General features: G+C 36.0%; 1 protein-coding gene across 1 annotated transcript in view; it reads right to left on the reverse strand.

The window, feature by feature from the left end:
- Positions 1 to 203: 203 nt before the first annotated feature.
- Strump (WASH complex subunit strump) overlaps positions 204 to 14,254 on the reverse strand; it is a 107,857-nt gene continuing 93,806 nt past the window's right edge. Inside the window, exons 16-21 of the mRNA XM_083144070.1 lie at positions 10,241 to 10,403; positions 8,275 to 8,377; positions 6,435 to 6,618; positions 4,910 to 5,136; positions 3,366 to 3,522; positions 204 to 956 (exon numbers count right to left, since the gene is read on the reverse strand). Of these exons, the coding sequence (XP_083000196.1) occupies positions 803 to 956; positions 3,366 to 3,522; positions 4,910 to 5,136; positions 6,435 to 6,618; positions 8,275 to 8,377; positions 10,241 to 10,403 (988 nt within the window). The 3' untranslated portion in view covers positions 204 to 802. The remainder of the gene's footprint in view (positions 957 to 3,365; positions 3,523 to 4,909; positions 5,137 to 6,434; positions 6,619 to 8,274; positions 8,378 to 10,240; positions 10,404 to 14,254) is intronic.

Raw genomic sequence — 14,254 nt, forward strand, 5'->3', positions numbered from 1 at the left:
ACGAATGGGTGATTCAAAATGAAACTGATTTGGGGAAAAAACAGCAAACACAATGTGAACTGCATTTTACTTGCCCAGAATAAGGACAGTGTTTCCTACTTAGAGAAAATATCTCTGTAAAAAAAAAATAATGTGGATATGGCATTCAAAATTTCAGTATTGCTGGTAAGCACATACAAAAAAAACAATTATAAATACAAAATATTTATTTAACAATATCTCAGGAAGTCTTTCACTATATGTATTGTGCAATAAACAATTTATTTTACACAAGTTCAGACATGCACTCTTAATCTTCACAAACCATACAATGTAAACACACTTTTCTTTGTCAAATACTTGCAAAGTAGTGATTTATGACACAAGATACATGATATACTATCATGTAAATTATAATAAAATGTGATAATTTGCCAAATGGAATTTTATAATCATGAATTATGTTTTGTACATAAAATTAGTTAATTGAAAGTTTATAACCTGGTTTTCACAACATCCAGGTATTTTCAGATCTGCGCACCCTTGGTCGACTTGCAGCAGTGTGTAACATACAAGTAATATACACAAATTATGTACACACACTTGAAAGTGTGCTAGCATCTCCAACATTCAAATCACATTAGGCCATCATATCAACATGCTCACTCTTCAATTTCAACTTGGTTAGGCATTTCAGGAATGAATGACCTCGGTATCTGAATAGTCTGACTAGACATTAGTGGCGAATGTACAAGAATGAAACACATTTGCAACTTAATCATGAAACATACACTAGATCACACACTGTGTTCCCTTCACATCATCATGATGCCATTGCCTGGTACTGATCCAGGATAGGGTCTGGAATGTGAGCGCTCAGAACTTTACGGGAAATTCCAGCGTGATGAACAAAAGAGTCCATAAAGTAGAGTGCCACAACTACTTCTGTCGGCAGCTCAGAAGCTTTACCACTGGATCTGAAACGTAACAACACAGATACATTTTTAACAAGAAGCTGCTAAGCTGAAACTTAAAAACTTGTCTCCTATGAGTTGAGTTTTTGTTTAAGTCCATTTTATACACAGATAGGCTAGTATGGACCGGACCTACAGATTAAAGTGGGACTTGAATCAATATGTGCCACCACTGGGTATCGAACCTGATACCCCTTACAAGGTGATGACTAGGGTTTGATTAGTTATGCACTAAAAAAATGCAAATATGCACTAAAATAGTGTAAAATATGCACTTTAAAAACCAGTTTAATTTATAAATGCTGTATATTACAAACTATGAAAGATTACATGCCAGGAAATGAGTATGTATTATTCTGAAGGCTCATTCGCTACACAGATTTTTACCAATTAATATGATTCTGCGTTAAATAAAACACAATATATTACAGATCAAGATCATGATTGCATTTGATAACAACATGACGTCTCAAATTTTCGAACTTGAAACTCTTTCGGTTTTCAGCTAGAATAGTCTTATATTCAGGAAACACACAATCCACTTCGCAAGATACAAATGGACTGTATTTTAGGGCAACAAAGTCAGACACATCAAGTTCCAAATCATCCACACATTGTCCATTTGTATGCAGAACTTTGCAAACTTTCACCATTGTTGCATACCCACTGTTCTTTTTGAATACTGCATACCAATTTCTGTACATACACAGGATCTTCAACTTGTAACTTGTTTGAAGTTGTTGAAAGAAGAAAGACAGAGAAAAGTTAAAGAAAAAAGAAGCGAGGAGAAGAAAAATAAATACAGTATATGCTCGGTGTTGGTTGTGGATACAAAAATATGCACATCAACTTATTTTCATAAAAATATGCACCTGCATATGAAATATGCATTTTAGTTAAAAATCCTTAAATATGCATTTGCATATGCAATATGCAAGATGCAAAATTATCCAAGCCCTAGTGATGACATTAGCACCATGCCATTGGGGAGGCCCAATTGTTCTCTCTTATGATTGGGCTGACAGGTTAGTTGTGATTGGAATGATAATAAGATGGAAAGATGGATAACAAAGGTGGCTTTGAACAGCTATACCATTTACTTCGTTTGAACCTCGAACAAGGCAAAAGAAAAAGATTGAATTTCTTTTTATTGTTTGTTTAAGTTGTTTTGAGTCCACTTTATGCATAGAAAGGCTAATCAAGACTGGACCTACAGTTTAAAGTGGGATCCGAACCACTGAACAATGTGCCTCCACCAGGGATCGAACCTGGGACCCTTTCTATTAATTAAAATTCATTGTTGTCTTATAATGGTATTTTAACATATGGACAAATTTAAAAATAATTCTTAATGAGTGCTACCAGAACTTAAACACTTTTCATAATTGGGAAAAGAGAGACGCGGTAGTATATAAATACAGAGAAACTAGTGCTCACTTTTATCCGCGAAGCTGTTTTTTCTTTTTCGATTAATTTCAATGGCCACTGCCACCATCCTCATTGGAACTTGCTGTACTGTTGCTTGGCGTGCATCTTTTGTTTGTAGTTCTCTGGCTGCCGCTACGTGCGCTGTTGCTAACTGTGTCGTCTGCTATTTCTGGGCGATAACTGTTGTAGTATGTAGTAATCAAGGAAATGCATGTCATAATGCACTTCCCGCACGAGCTAGTGCACCACACTTGGATTCCCCTACTACAACAGTTATCGCCCGGAAATAGCAGACGACACAGACCGAGATGCACAGTTAACAACAGCGCACCTAGCAGCAGCCAGAGAACTACAAACAAAAGACACACACAAAGCAACAGTACAGCAAGTTCCAACGAGGATGGTGGCAGTGGCCACTGAAATTAATCGAAAAAGAAAAAACAGCTTCGCGGATAGAAGTGAGTACTAGTTTTTCCGTATTTATATACTCTTTTGTTTTGAGTTTATTTTCAAGTCTGCTTTATGCACAGAAAGGCTAATCTGGACTGGGCCACTAAGATCCGAACCACTATGTGCCTCCACCGGATATTGAACCTGGGACCCCTTGATTACAAGGTGATGACATTACCACCATGCCATCAGGAGGTGCTACAACACTTTCAAAATTGTATTTACAAAGTTATGTTTTTAGTGCAATGTACTAACATTAGTACATTTGTACAAGCTGTGCTGTATCGTAATGTCATTCTTATTTTCTTCAATTGAAGAATAAATGCAGCACTTCAGAAATAGCTTTGTAATATTAATGGTGCATTTTTCAGCCCAGCCTAAGGAAAAATAAAATTTTGAAGGTTGAAACTGAAAATGACATAAAAGTTCAGCAATTAATCTTACGATGTAACATTATATTTTTCCAACTGCCATTATCCAGACACTGTATAATAATGAACATGTCGTTATCAAACAAGAGAAAGGCTTACTTACCCCACACTTGCTTCCACGTATGACTTCACGTACTGGCCCAAGTATGCAATGAACTGATTTCTGATCTCTGGATGGAACTGACGAAGGACAGTCTGCACACCGACTACAAAAGGTATTCCGTCCAAAGGATCCTGGGTTTTCTTTGCAATCAAACCACCTACGATGTAATGTTTCCATGAGTATTATTGACAGACAAAATTTATTACAACGTAATAAATTGATCACTCAAGAAATACTGTTTACAGTTAGGAGTAAATTAAAATTGGGTTATTAAAAACTTCTTAAGCCACATGCAGAAACAACCTGAGTTTTAAATTTGTGGCATGCTGTGTCTTCTAGTTTTCTGGCTGCAAGTTAAGTCACAAGAACACACGTTACCATAAACTGACGACAACTTTCATTCTATCCTGGTAAAAAATAATCTTATGCTGTACACTGCTCTTGATTTTTACCATTACTTAGCTGTTTAACTGTACATGAAGTGGCACAAGCTCAATCAGTGATTGCAAATCAGTGGCCACGATTTTGCAGAACGTTTCAGGTTCAAATCGCAACCTAGACACGAGTATTTCTAATTATTGATTTTTATCATCATGATTGGTCAACAGAAGCAGAAAAACACTGTAAAAAAAGAAAAATAACAAAAAAAGTAATTACAAGACAAATGTCTTCATCAGGATTAAATCACTGAAAAGGGATAAAATCTAGAGAGTGTTTGATACTCAATAGGATTATCAGTAGAGGTATAATTAATTTCTTCAATGATTATGAAGACTGGAAAATCCGATATACAGTATGCGCCAAAATATACAGTACTGAAATGAAAAGACGAACATTACATTGTTGTCATCTGTGAGTTTATTTATCCTGAAAGAAACACTACATACACAGTATTAGCGAGTTATAACTTCCTTTTCACTGCTGAGAACACGAGCGGCTGGAGCTATGCCCCATCGACAAACGCACATGCACGTTCGAGATGCGCAAGTTTCAGTACTGTATATTTTGGCACATACCGTATAATGTAGGTACAATTATATTTAAAATTCCCTGACATGTCCAAGTTTTTCAATATAGTAGACCAGCCAAGAACCAAAAAAGCTTAAAAAAGCACTTTTACTGCATGGAATGTTAATGACAGTCTAAATCAGTCGGTCAAGGATCAGACAGAAAAACTAGAGTGGATGCCACCAAAAAAAGGTCCTAAAACGTCAAATTTCAAACTCATCCAAATATGTAATATATCGGACAAAAGGTATGGACAAGACAAACTGTTTGGTGATACTTTTAGGTCAGAATATTGATGTCATAAGTAGCTCTTGTGGGGAAAAGTTAATCAGGCTAAATTTGTACACACTGGAGTCCTATAAGGTGGACCATCCAAGAAGCAAAAAAGCTTTAAAAAAATCTTAATAAATATAATAAATTATTGGTTCAGTCAAAGATATGAATACTCAAATACAAAATAATTCTTGTAGGATATCAATTTGTTATTCTCTTCTGGCGACAACTTCCATAATAAATAAATAATTAGTGCAACTTACCAACATTTTTTACATAATGCAGCTTGCCCAGTTGGGATATCACAAACAGGAATGTCAGCAGAGAAAAATACTGGAGATTTTTTGTAGTTATGTAGATCTTTGCATATGGATTGCTTATGCCAGCCCAGTCCAAATACATGGACACCTCATACATCAACGGATTGTCTTCCTTTGGATAGGGCTTAGAGGGTTCCTTATAATGGGCTTCTATTTCACCCAGTAAGGCACTGAAATAAGCCCTATGTTATTAACCCTTTTGGCATGTATGCACAGAAATGAATATATCACAGACAACTTTGAATTTTGGACACTTTTCTGAAAACTAATTACTGTTACTATGTACAGACCTCAAATTTTGTGTACGAATACAACATACTACAGTTTATAACATAACTATCAAAAACTTTGTGTAATATTTTTCAAACGACAGTGTTGCAACCCAAAAAATACTCAAAAATGATTTATTTTTTGTTGCCGTTTGCTCATTGTCTTTATTACTCGGTTACTACGTACCACACAGAACTAAAATTTTGTATACGAATTAGGGATGGGACCGATTAATCGGTACTCTATCGGTATCAGCCGATATAGGCATATCGGTGTATCGGTAAAATTACTGATTATTTTACCGATCCGATATATCGATAAATATTTGATAATTTAGTGCAAAATTCTACAATTTTGTTGTAATTTTTATGGAAAATCTCCATGCCCTACTTTCTAAAAAAGTAAATGTCTAAATATGCAACTTCTCTTGCACTGCAGTCACCTTGAAACACACATTTATTAAGGAGGTCAATGAACCTTTCAGGTTCTTCAAGGACAATTTCTAATTTTGTATCAGATCGGTAGAATATCGGTTATCGGTATCGGTAAATTTTATATCGGTATCAGCAAAAATTTCATATGGGCCCATCCCTAATATGAATACAAACTACTATTGTCTAAATTTTAACTTACAAAAACTGAATGAAATTTTCTTCAAGTGTCAGTGTAGCCATCTCGCAAAAATTAAAAAAATATCTACTTTTTCTTTATTCTCGCCTTATTACTCTGCTACTATGTACTGTAGAGACCTTAAATTTTGTGTATGAATACAAACTACTACACATTACAAGATAACTTACAAAAAATACAAGTGTCAGGGTTGCCATGAGAAAGTATTAAAAAATATTTTCGTTTTTCTTTTCTCTTTAAAAAAAAAGAAATCTGTTCATTATATCCATTTTCCTAAATATTCAGTGAATGATATCACTTTCTATATTCTCTTCTCCAGTTCAGACCCAGAACCATTCACAACCTCCTCCTCCAGACAACTCTGAATATCATCCTGGAAGAGCATCTCCCGAGAACAACCTGGAGCAACTTTATCAGCTATTGAGACAAATCCGAAAATACACAGCACACGCAGAGAAAGAACAAAGAAACAGCACTTGTGCTGCCCTCAAGCGGGCAAGTTATGAACTGAATTATCAAATAAGCGTTACTAATAAAAAATATTTAAACCAAAAAATGTGGTACTTACTCATTCATTGCTTGCAAGGAATTGAACAGGTGTTTGGAATCAAATTTGCAAGAAGTGTTCAACTCGTAAGCAATATGTTTTCTCAGAAGCTGCATCTGGCCAATCTTCATCACCCACTCCAAAATCTGGGGCCACACCTTTTGTGCCCTGCTGGTATACTGGCTATAGAACCTCACAGGATTACCTACAAATGAACAGCGTAAAGACTGGAATTGTACACATGACGAAAAAATACCTTCATATCTTCCTCCTCCTACATAAATTTTAAAGTATGATTGGAACTACACCATATAAATCTTCCAGAATTGTATATTTAACATATTCACATCACATAAGTTCATTTTATTAATCATAAAATCTATTTCTGTGTGCAAAGCTGTTGCCAAAGGAAACTTGTATCGGCCAAAACGTATACATCAGTATTGGTATTGCTTCAGTCCAACCAGATACATGTTATTATTTTTTTCTTGTATGTACATTGTACATATTGCTTGCTTTGTAGAATTATTTCTCTTGCTTCTTACGGTTTCTACATGCACTTAAACACAATTTTTGCTGTTGCATTTTGTGAGAACACATGCTCCCTTGAACAGACATTTATTTGTATTTTGAACAATGGGATCAAATAAATACGTAGAAACTAGTACTCACTTTTATCCGCGAAGCTGTTTTTAGCACATCGTTCCAACGAGGATGGTGGCAGTGGCCACTGAACTTAATCAAAAAAGAAGAAAAAAAACAGCTTCGCGGATAAAAGTGAGTACTAGTTTCTCCGTATTTATATACTACCGCATCTCTCTTTTCCCAATTATGAATAAATGGGATCAATTTAACAAAAGGATAAAGGAGCAGTTATACAATGAATCTTGTGAAAAATATTACATTATTGGAACATAATAATTTAACTGCGAAACAAGCAATTAATTATTTTAAATGAAGTTTAATGGATCTCAAAAATCATCAGATAATTCAAAGTCCTCCTTTCCACAAAGGTTCTTGATCTCTTCTGTAGGACTAAATTTCAAAGGTGGTGGCTTACCCCATTTGTAAAAGAGGTTGATTGATTGATTTGCTTTACTTTACCTCGCATTTCTGCCACATTTGGCTAATTACGAAGATTGGGATGAGTGATGATATGATGAAATGGATGAATGGACACTCACAAACATCCATGCCCAGGCTGGGATTGAAACCTGGGACCCCTGGCATCGTAGGATGATGTGCTAACCACTCTGCCATGGGGGCCGGCCATTTTTGAAAGAGGGTACTCCATAGTGAGTCAATATTGCCACTCATTATTTAATTTCCTCCAGTGTTCTTCCGCAATGATTGATTGATTGAGTTGGTGTTTCAAGTCCACTTTATGTACAGTAAGGCTAATCAGGACTGGACCTACAGTTTAAAGTGGGATCCGAACCATTATGTGCCTCCACTGGGTATCAAACCCGGGACCCCTTGACGCTACCAAAGTGCCATCGGGGAGACCCTTCTTCTGCAATAAATGAAGCCTCCCATACATTTAAATATCTCTATTTAAAACCTCTCTTTTTTAACCAGCTGTTTCTCCTCAATGATATGAGCTGACAAACCTGTTCTTGGGTCCAAATTTGTAATACCTAAATCATGTTCATGCCATCTTATTGATATTTTTCTTGATGTTTGCCTTATGTAATTGTGTTTATGTGCTTGTAAATACTGTAAACCACAAGAGAAATAAGGTAGGTGTTGCAACTTTGTCTGCTTTTAATACCACAATTTTAGGTTTGACAAGTCTGGTCTACATGAGTGTAAATACAGTACTATCATATTAATAGATGGTTTTAAAGTCATATTTACTTACTAATGATCCCTGTGTTGGGTGCAAGTCCTTTGGAGACGGCAGAAAACAATTCTAGCCACAATTTATCTTTCAATACTCCTTTCTGCAACGTATTGAGGAAGTTCTGTAAAAAGTACATAAACACAGGGACAATAAATAAATTACTATAGAAATCTTCATTTAATAATAATAATAATTAAAAAACATTGTCACCATTAATGAAAACATTTACAATAAAAACTTCCCCTGTACAGTTCTGAAATACAGAGGATTAACTAGGGCATTCAATTTCCCATGGTTATTTGAAGAGACAACTGGATATGAACTCTTAGATATGTTTAAATATTAGAAATTCTTTATTCATGGGCGAAATTCAGCCTGTGGCTGCTCTACCACTTAACCTAAAGATATAACACAGTAGTTTCTCAGAATATATAATGAGTGATCAAAGACATTACAATCAGGATGTCAGATTGCTTGATATTAAACCATGATCTCATGAATCCAATAACTTAACATATTCGCAAAACAGTTGTTAAAGAAATGTATTGATAGAAAATTTGCTTTCAGGATAATTGGATTTGGCGAAATTGTGCAGCATTTTTGCAGACCTCTCAAAATATGCAAACTCCAGAAAAGTAACAGTTGGTATTGGTGCATAAATTCCAACAAACTTTTTCACATCTATACTGCTCCAATCAGCTTAAACATCAACTTTGGTATCAGCTCAGGCTTAGTTTTGACTTATTAAATAAATAATAAATATTTAGAAATCAGAGGCGTATATTCTAGGCTATTTAGGCTACCTGCGAAGCCCAGGCTCAGAAGAGAAGAAAAGTCGATCGAAGAGTTGGCACACTTATTTCTAACAAGTTGTTACACTTATTCCTTACGAGTTGGCAATCTTGTCAGCTTTCTTCGGAATTCACAATACGTATAAAAGCACGGAAGGAGTTTAGTATGGCAGTCATCTAGCATGAATACCGTCAGTGTTGCAAACCCTCTGTTCCAAGCGTAGAATAGTCTTTGGAACGGGTGAATTTTGGAGCAAGGAAAGGGTTGCTCCAAAATTTCCCTTGCTTATGTCAGGGAAATTCCTCTCCCTCCCCAAAATCAAATTTTTGTCCATTCGAGCATTATGACGTAGCGAGATAGACCAAATTCTGTATCCAGTATACACTACTGTTAGAAATGTATTTAAAAAGTGCAAATAATGTTTTGTTTTACTATTAAAATGAATAAATTGTACAAGTCTGTCAAATGCTATTTATAAAAACACGAATTCATGATGAGAGTTGTGCGAATTACTCACTAATTTAATATAAATATAAAAACAGCCAATAAGATATTGCTGACAAATTTCCTAATATGCAAGTGTGAAAGTATCATCTAACAACTAAGCAGTTCCGCCCCTAATAGAGATTCCATGCAATAGTGTCACAGTAACCGGAACATTAGTGCTTCTTATACATGAAGTTATACTCTGGCATTTGAATTAAAAATGCCATTAATTTTGCCTTACAAAACAAAAAAGAAAAAAAAAACTAATTAAGAATATTGAAAATAAATACTACAAAAGATATTTAGACCTAAAAGAGTGGCATAATGCACTATGATGCCAGAGGTCCCATGTTTGAACTTTAATCACGCATGTGTTTGTCCAATTACCATTTCATCAATTAATCACCCTTCTTCATTGTCACAATTAGCTTAATTAGTGGGAAAACGACATGAAAAACCAAAGCTAAAACAGATGAAGAAAGAGGTTACTGAGGAAGGTTTGTACAACACTGAACTACACAATGTTATTATTAGAATAATAAAACTAAGATTTTCGAAGGGCAGGTCATGTGGATTCAACAGGAGCAGATTGATCTTGCTCAAACTGGGGACAGATTTAAAACTTGTATGGTTGCTTAAAGAAACCTTCAGGTTTTGGAATGCCAGCGTGTCAGTTATTTAAAATTTATCACAGTTGAGTTCTTACCTGGAGTTCTGTTACAATCATGAAAGAAAACAGTCTGTCGAGTCCAGTCAATCCAAAAGTTCCAACGGACTTGGTAATTTTGGAGAAAAATTTCAAATTTATTATTTCATTGTGGGTCTTCAGATCATACCATGCTGTCATCTGCTCCACATAAACTGTTGTCCTGCAAAAAATATTACAAACGAAAAGTTTAACATTTTTTTTCAAAAAGCATATAATAATTCACTTTCGTCTTTTTGAAATTATTCGCCTATTGATTTACTGACTCACCAAGGTTATTAGAAATATAGAGGTTGGGTAGATGGAAAGATTTCTGTGTTGGCGTAGATAGTATGAAGGTGAATTTGTCCAGGAAATGAAAACTAAATCTATGCACTAGAGTTGTACAGGGTGTCCCACTAGCTTTCGAACCCGAAAAAAATGTTATAACTTCCGAACAAACATACATAGGAAAATGAAATTCACAATACACGTACCTTTTTTCATGCTGAATACATGATCGTCACAGCAGGTGCTGCAAGTTTCTTCCCTGGATGTCCAGACATGTTTGTACACGGCGTTCCATATTGTGAAAAGTCCGATGTAGAGTCTCCGGTGTGATCTCGTGAATCACATTCTGATGTTGTTTCGCAACTGTTGCAATGATCGTGGTTTGTTTCTGTAGACACAACCTTTAAGGAAACTCCATAAAAAGAAATCCGGAGGTGTCAAATCTGGGGATCTTCGTGGCCACAATCCTTTGGAGATGATTCTGTCACCAAAAAAGGACTCAATGTCTGCCACGGAGACGTTGGAAATATGGCATGTCGCTCCGTCTTGTTGGAAGTAACCGCGACGCAGTTATTCATCATCCAGCTGATTCACAAATTCACTGAAGATGTGTAAGTAAACTTGTGTGTTTACTGTACCTTCAAAGAAGATGGGTCCAATGAAACGCAGTCGGGAAATTGCACACCAAACTCCCACCTTCAATAGTCCTTTACGGCGTCCAAATTCACGTTGAACGGTATGATATGATCCCGATATCCAATAATTCTTTACAATGAACATGCGTTCTGGTACAGTGTACAGATCCATCCTCGAGATGCAGGGACTTGCGTCACACTAACCCACACGCACCACGCCAAGCAGCACTTCCCCTGGCGCCACCTACCATCTTTGTTTTGACACATGCGTTTATGTTCAACCCTGCCTCGCGTTCAGCATGAAACAAGGTACGTGTATTGTGAATTTAATTTTCCTATGTATGTTTGTTCGGAAATTATAACGTTTTTTTCGGGTTCGAAAGCTAGTGGGTCACCCGGTACTATACAGATAGAAAAAGTGTCAGACAACAGAACACTTAATCAAGTACACAAATGTGCATTTGTTGACAGTTGCTTTCCTCCTCATTTGCAATAAACTCATTTACAGTTTCTAGCTTCCGATAAGTTAAATACTAATGGGTACTACTTATACGTAACATGAAACAAAAACTAAATATGCTGACCAAGGCAGTAATTTATTTTATTAAAAAACATAAACTAACGTAACGTTTCAACCTTCTAGCAAGGTCTTCTTCAGACTCTGTATCAAGTACAAAAGTAACCAGATACAGCAAGAAGGGTAATATATATACACAAACATTACTCCCTCCAGACTATTTAGAAAGTTGTTTGGAACTTTCTAGCAGATGACTTTCACTTTCCAACTTTACTTTCACCTAAAAGGCTGAACACTTCCATATAGAATGTGGTTGGACTTTTTAATCTCACACTCTTTTCCCTTCATTTTTCTTCCTTCTCCTCTCCTCTTTTTCTCTTGTCCTTTCCACTCTTTCCAACATCTTCTTCCATTCTTTGTTTAACTTCAGTCCCCCATTCCAGTTCATTGTGTCTTCTTCGCCTTTCTTCTCTATTTCCTTGGCTTCCTTCCATTTTCTCACTAGCATTCTCTTCTCCCTTCCTATCTGCTTAGCCTCATCCCACTCTATGTCATGTCCTGTTTCTCTCGTGTGTTTAAATATTGCATTTCTCTCTCTCTTAAGTCGTACATCATCCCTATGTTGTTTCAACCTGTCTTTCAGCCTTTTTTTTCGTTTCTCCTATGTACACACTCTGACATTCTTTACATTTTACTTCGTAGATAATCCCTTCTTCTTCCTCTTCTGTTTTCCTTTTTCTTGTTAGCATTCCTCGCTATTCCTAAGATGCTTCTTCCTCCCTTCCTGTAAGTTTTAATTCCTGCTTTCCTAAGCACTTTGCATATCTTTTCTGTGGTCTTCCCCATACTCCTTATTCCAAACCTTCTCTCCTCTTTTTCTTTCTCTTCCAATTCTCCCCTGCCCGTTTTCTTACTTCTTCTGTTTATGTCCAGTCTATCCTGCTTCTCATAGCCATTCTTTTCCAGCTGTTTCCATAGGCTATTTATTTTGCCTTCTTTTTCACATTCTTTCATGCATATTTTCTTGATTCTGTCCTCCATATTCTTTATAAAATTTATTTTTGTCACCTCACTTACATCACTTCTTTTGTGGCAGAATACCCCTGCTGCACACTTCTTCTGATGCCAAGCGGTTTCAATTTCTTGTCCTCTTTTCCTTTTCATCAATATATCTAGATAGCTTAACTTGTCTTCTTCTTCTATTTCAAGTTCCAATAATATCCCTCTTTCTTCATCTTGAATTTCTTTGGCAAAAATGTCAAGCTGCCTCTTCGTTCCCTTCCATATGCCAAAACAGTCGTCCACATATCTTTTCCCATTCATTCATAACCAATTCAGCCAATGCTGGGCTTAGACTGGAACCTATATTTAGTCCTTCACTCATGAACATTATTTTATCTCCCATTATACTGTAACCGTTATTCCAAATGGTTTCCAGCGCCTTCACTACCCTTTCACTATCCCATTCTCCTATAATTTCTTGTCCCATTCTCTTTTTAATAATGTCCAAAACGTGTCCCCTCTTGATGCTCGGGAACATACTTTTCACGTCTAAGCTAAACATTGTCGTCTTCATCTCATTTAACTTAAGTCCTTTTATGAGGTCTACTACTTGTTCACTGTTCTTAACTGCTCTGCTTTCTTGCTGTGTTACTAACACGTCAATAACTTTCTTTAATTTCTTTTCTAAGGGTTCCAAAATATTGTTTCTGCAGTTCATTACTGGTCTTAACTTTATCTCCTCTTTGTGTATCTTTGGAAAGCCTTTCAAACTTGGTAGTCTTCCTGTCTCCTTTATGCATTTCTTGAATCCACTCCTCCTACAGTCTTTAATGATTCTTTCTTTTATAGTTTGTTCTTCACCTGTTCCACAAATCTCCTCATATCCATTTTCTTTTAGGTCTTCAAACTTCCTCTCGTACCATTCTTTTTCCATCACCACAATTGCTCCACCTTTATCTGCCTGCTCTATCACCACATCATTTCTTGTTTTGATTTTCTTCATCCCTTCCCTTTCTTTTTGACTCAAATTATCTACTTTTCCTTGTTTTCCCATTTCTTTCTTCAGTATGGCTGCTGTTCTTCTTCTAATCTTGTCTCTTTCTGGTTCTTCTTTTATATGGAGCACTGCTTCTTGGAGTTATAATTGGACATTTTTCAAGGCTGATGAGGAAAATTAACAACTGGAAAGACTTGAAGAGGAAAGAAATACACAAAGACGAACAAGAGAAGTTTCTGAGAAAATGTTTGGAGAGAGGCACAGCGCCTAAAGGATTAAAAATAAGTAAGAAGGGAGTGGTTTGCAACACCAGGAGATGGAGGATATTGGTCAGAAAATGGAAAAAGAACTGATATGGAATGAAATAAGGGCAAGAAGAAAGGAGATAAAAAATAATAAAGGAGAACCTGACAAGAATTGAAAAAGCTATTGAAGATGGTCTCACCATTTTTACGAGAGAATATACATTTCATGGAAATGAAAATCTGGCAGGAGAAATTTAGAGAGAAAATGAAAATAAAATTGAAGAAGAAAGGAGAGGGACTAGGATGGAAAGAAGAAAGAGGAGAAGAGGAAGAAGAAGAGGATACCAG

The sequence above is a fragment of the Lepisma saccharinum genome, chromosome 22, assembly GCF_977018435.1.
Source record: "Lepisma saccharinum chromosome 22, izLepSacc3.1, whole genome shotgun sequence".
In the NCBI taxonomy this organism is placed as follows: Eukaryota; Metazoa; Arthropoda; class Insecta; order Zygentoma; family Lepismatidae; genus Lepisma; species Lepisma saccharinum.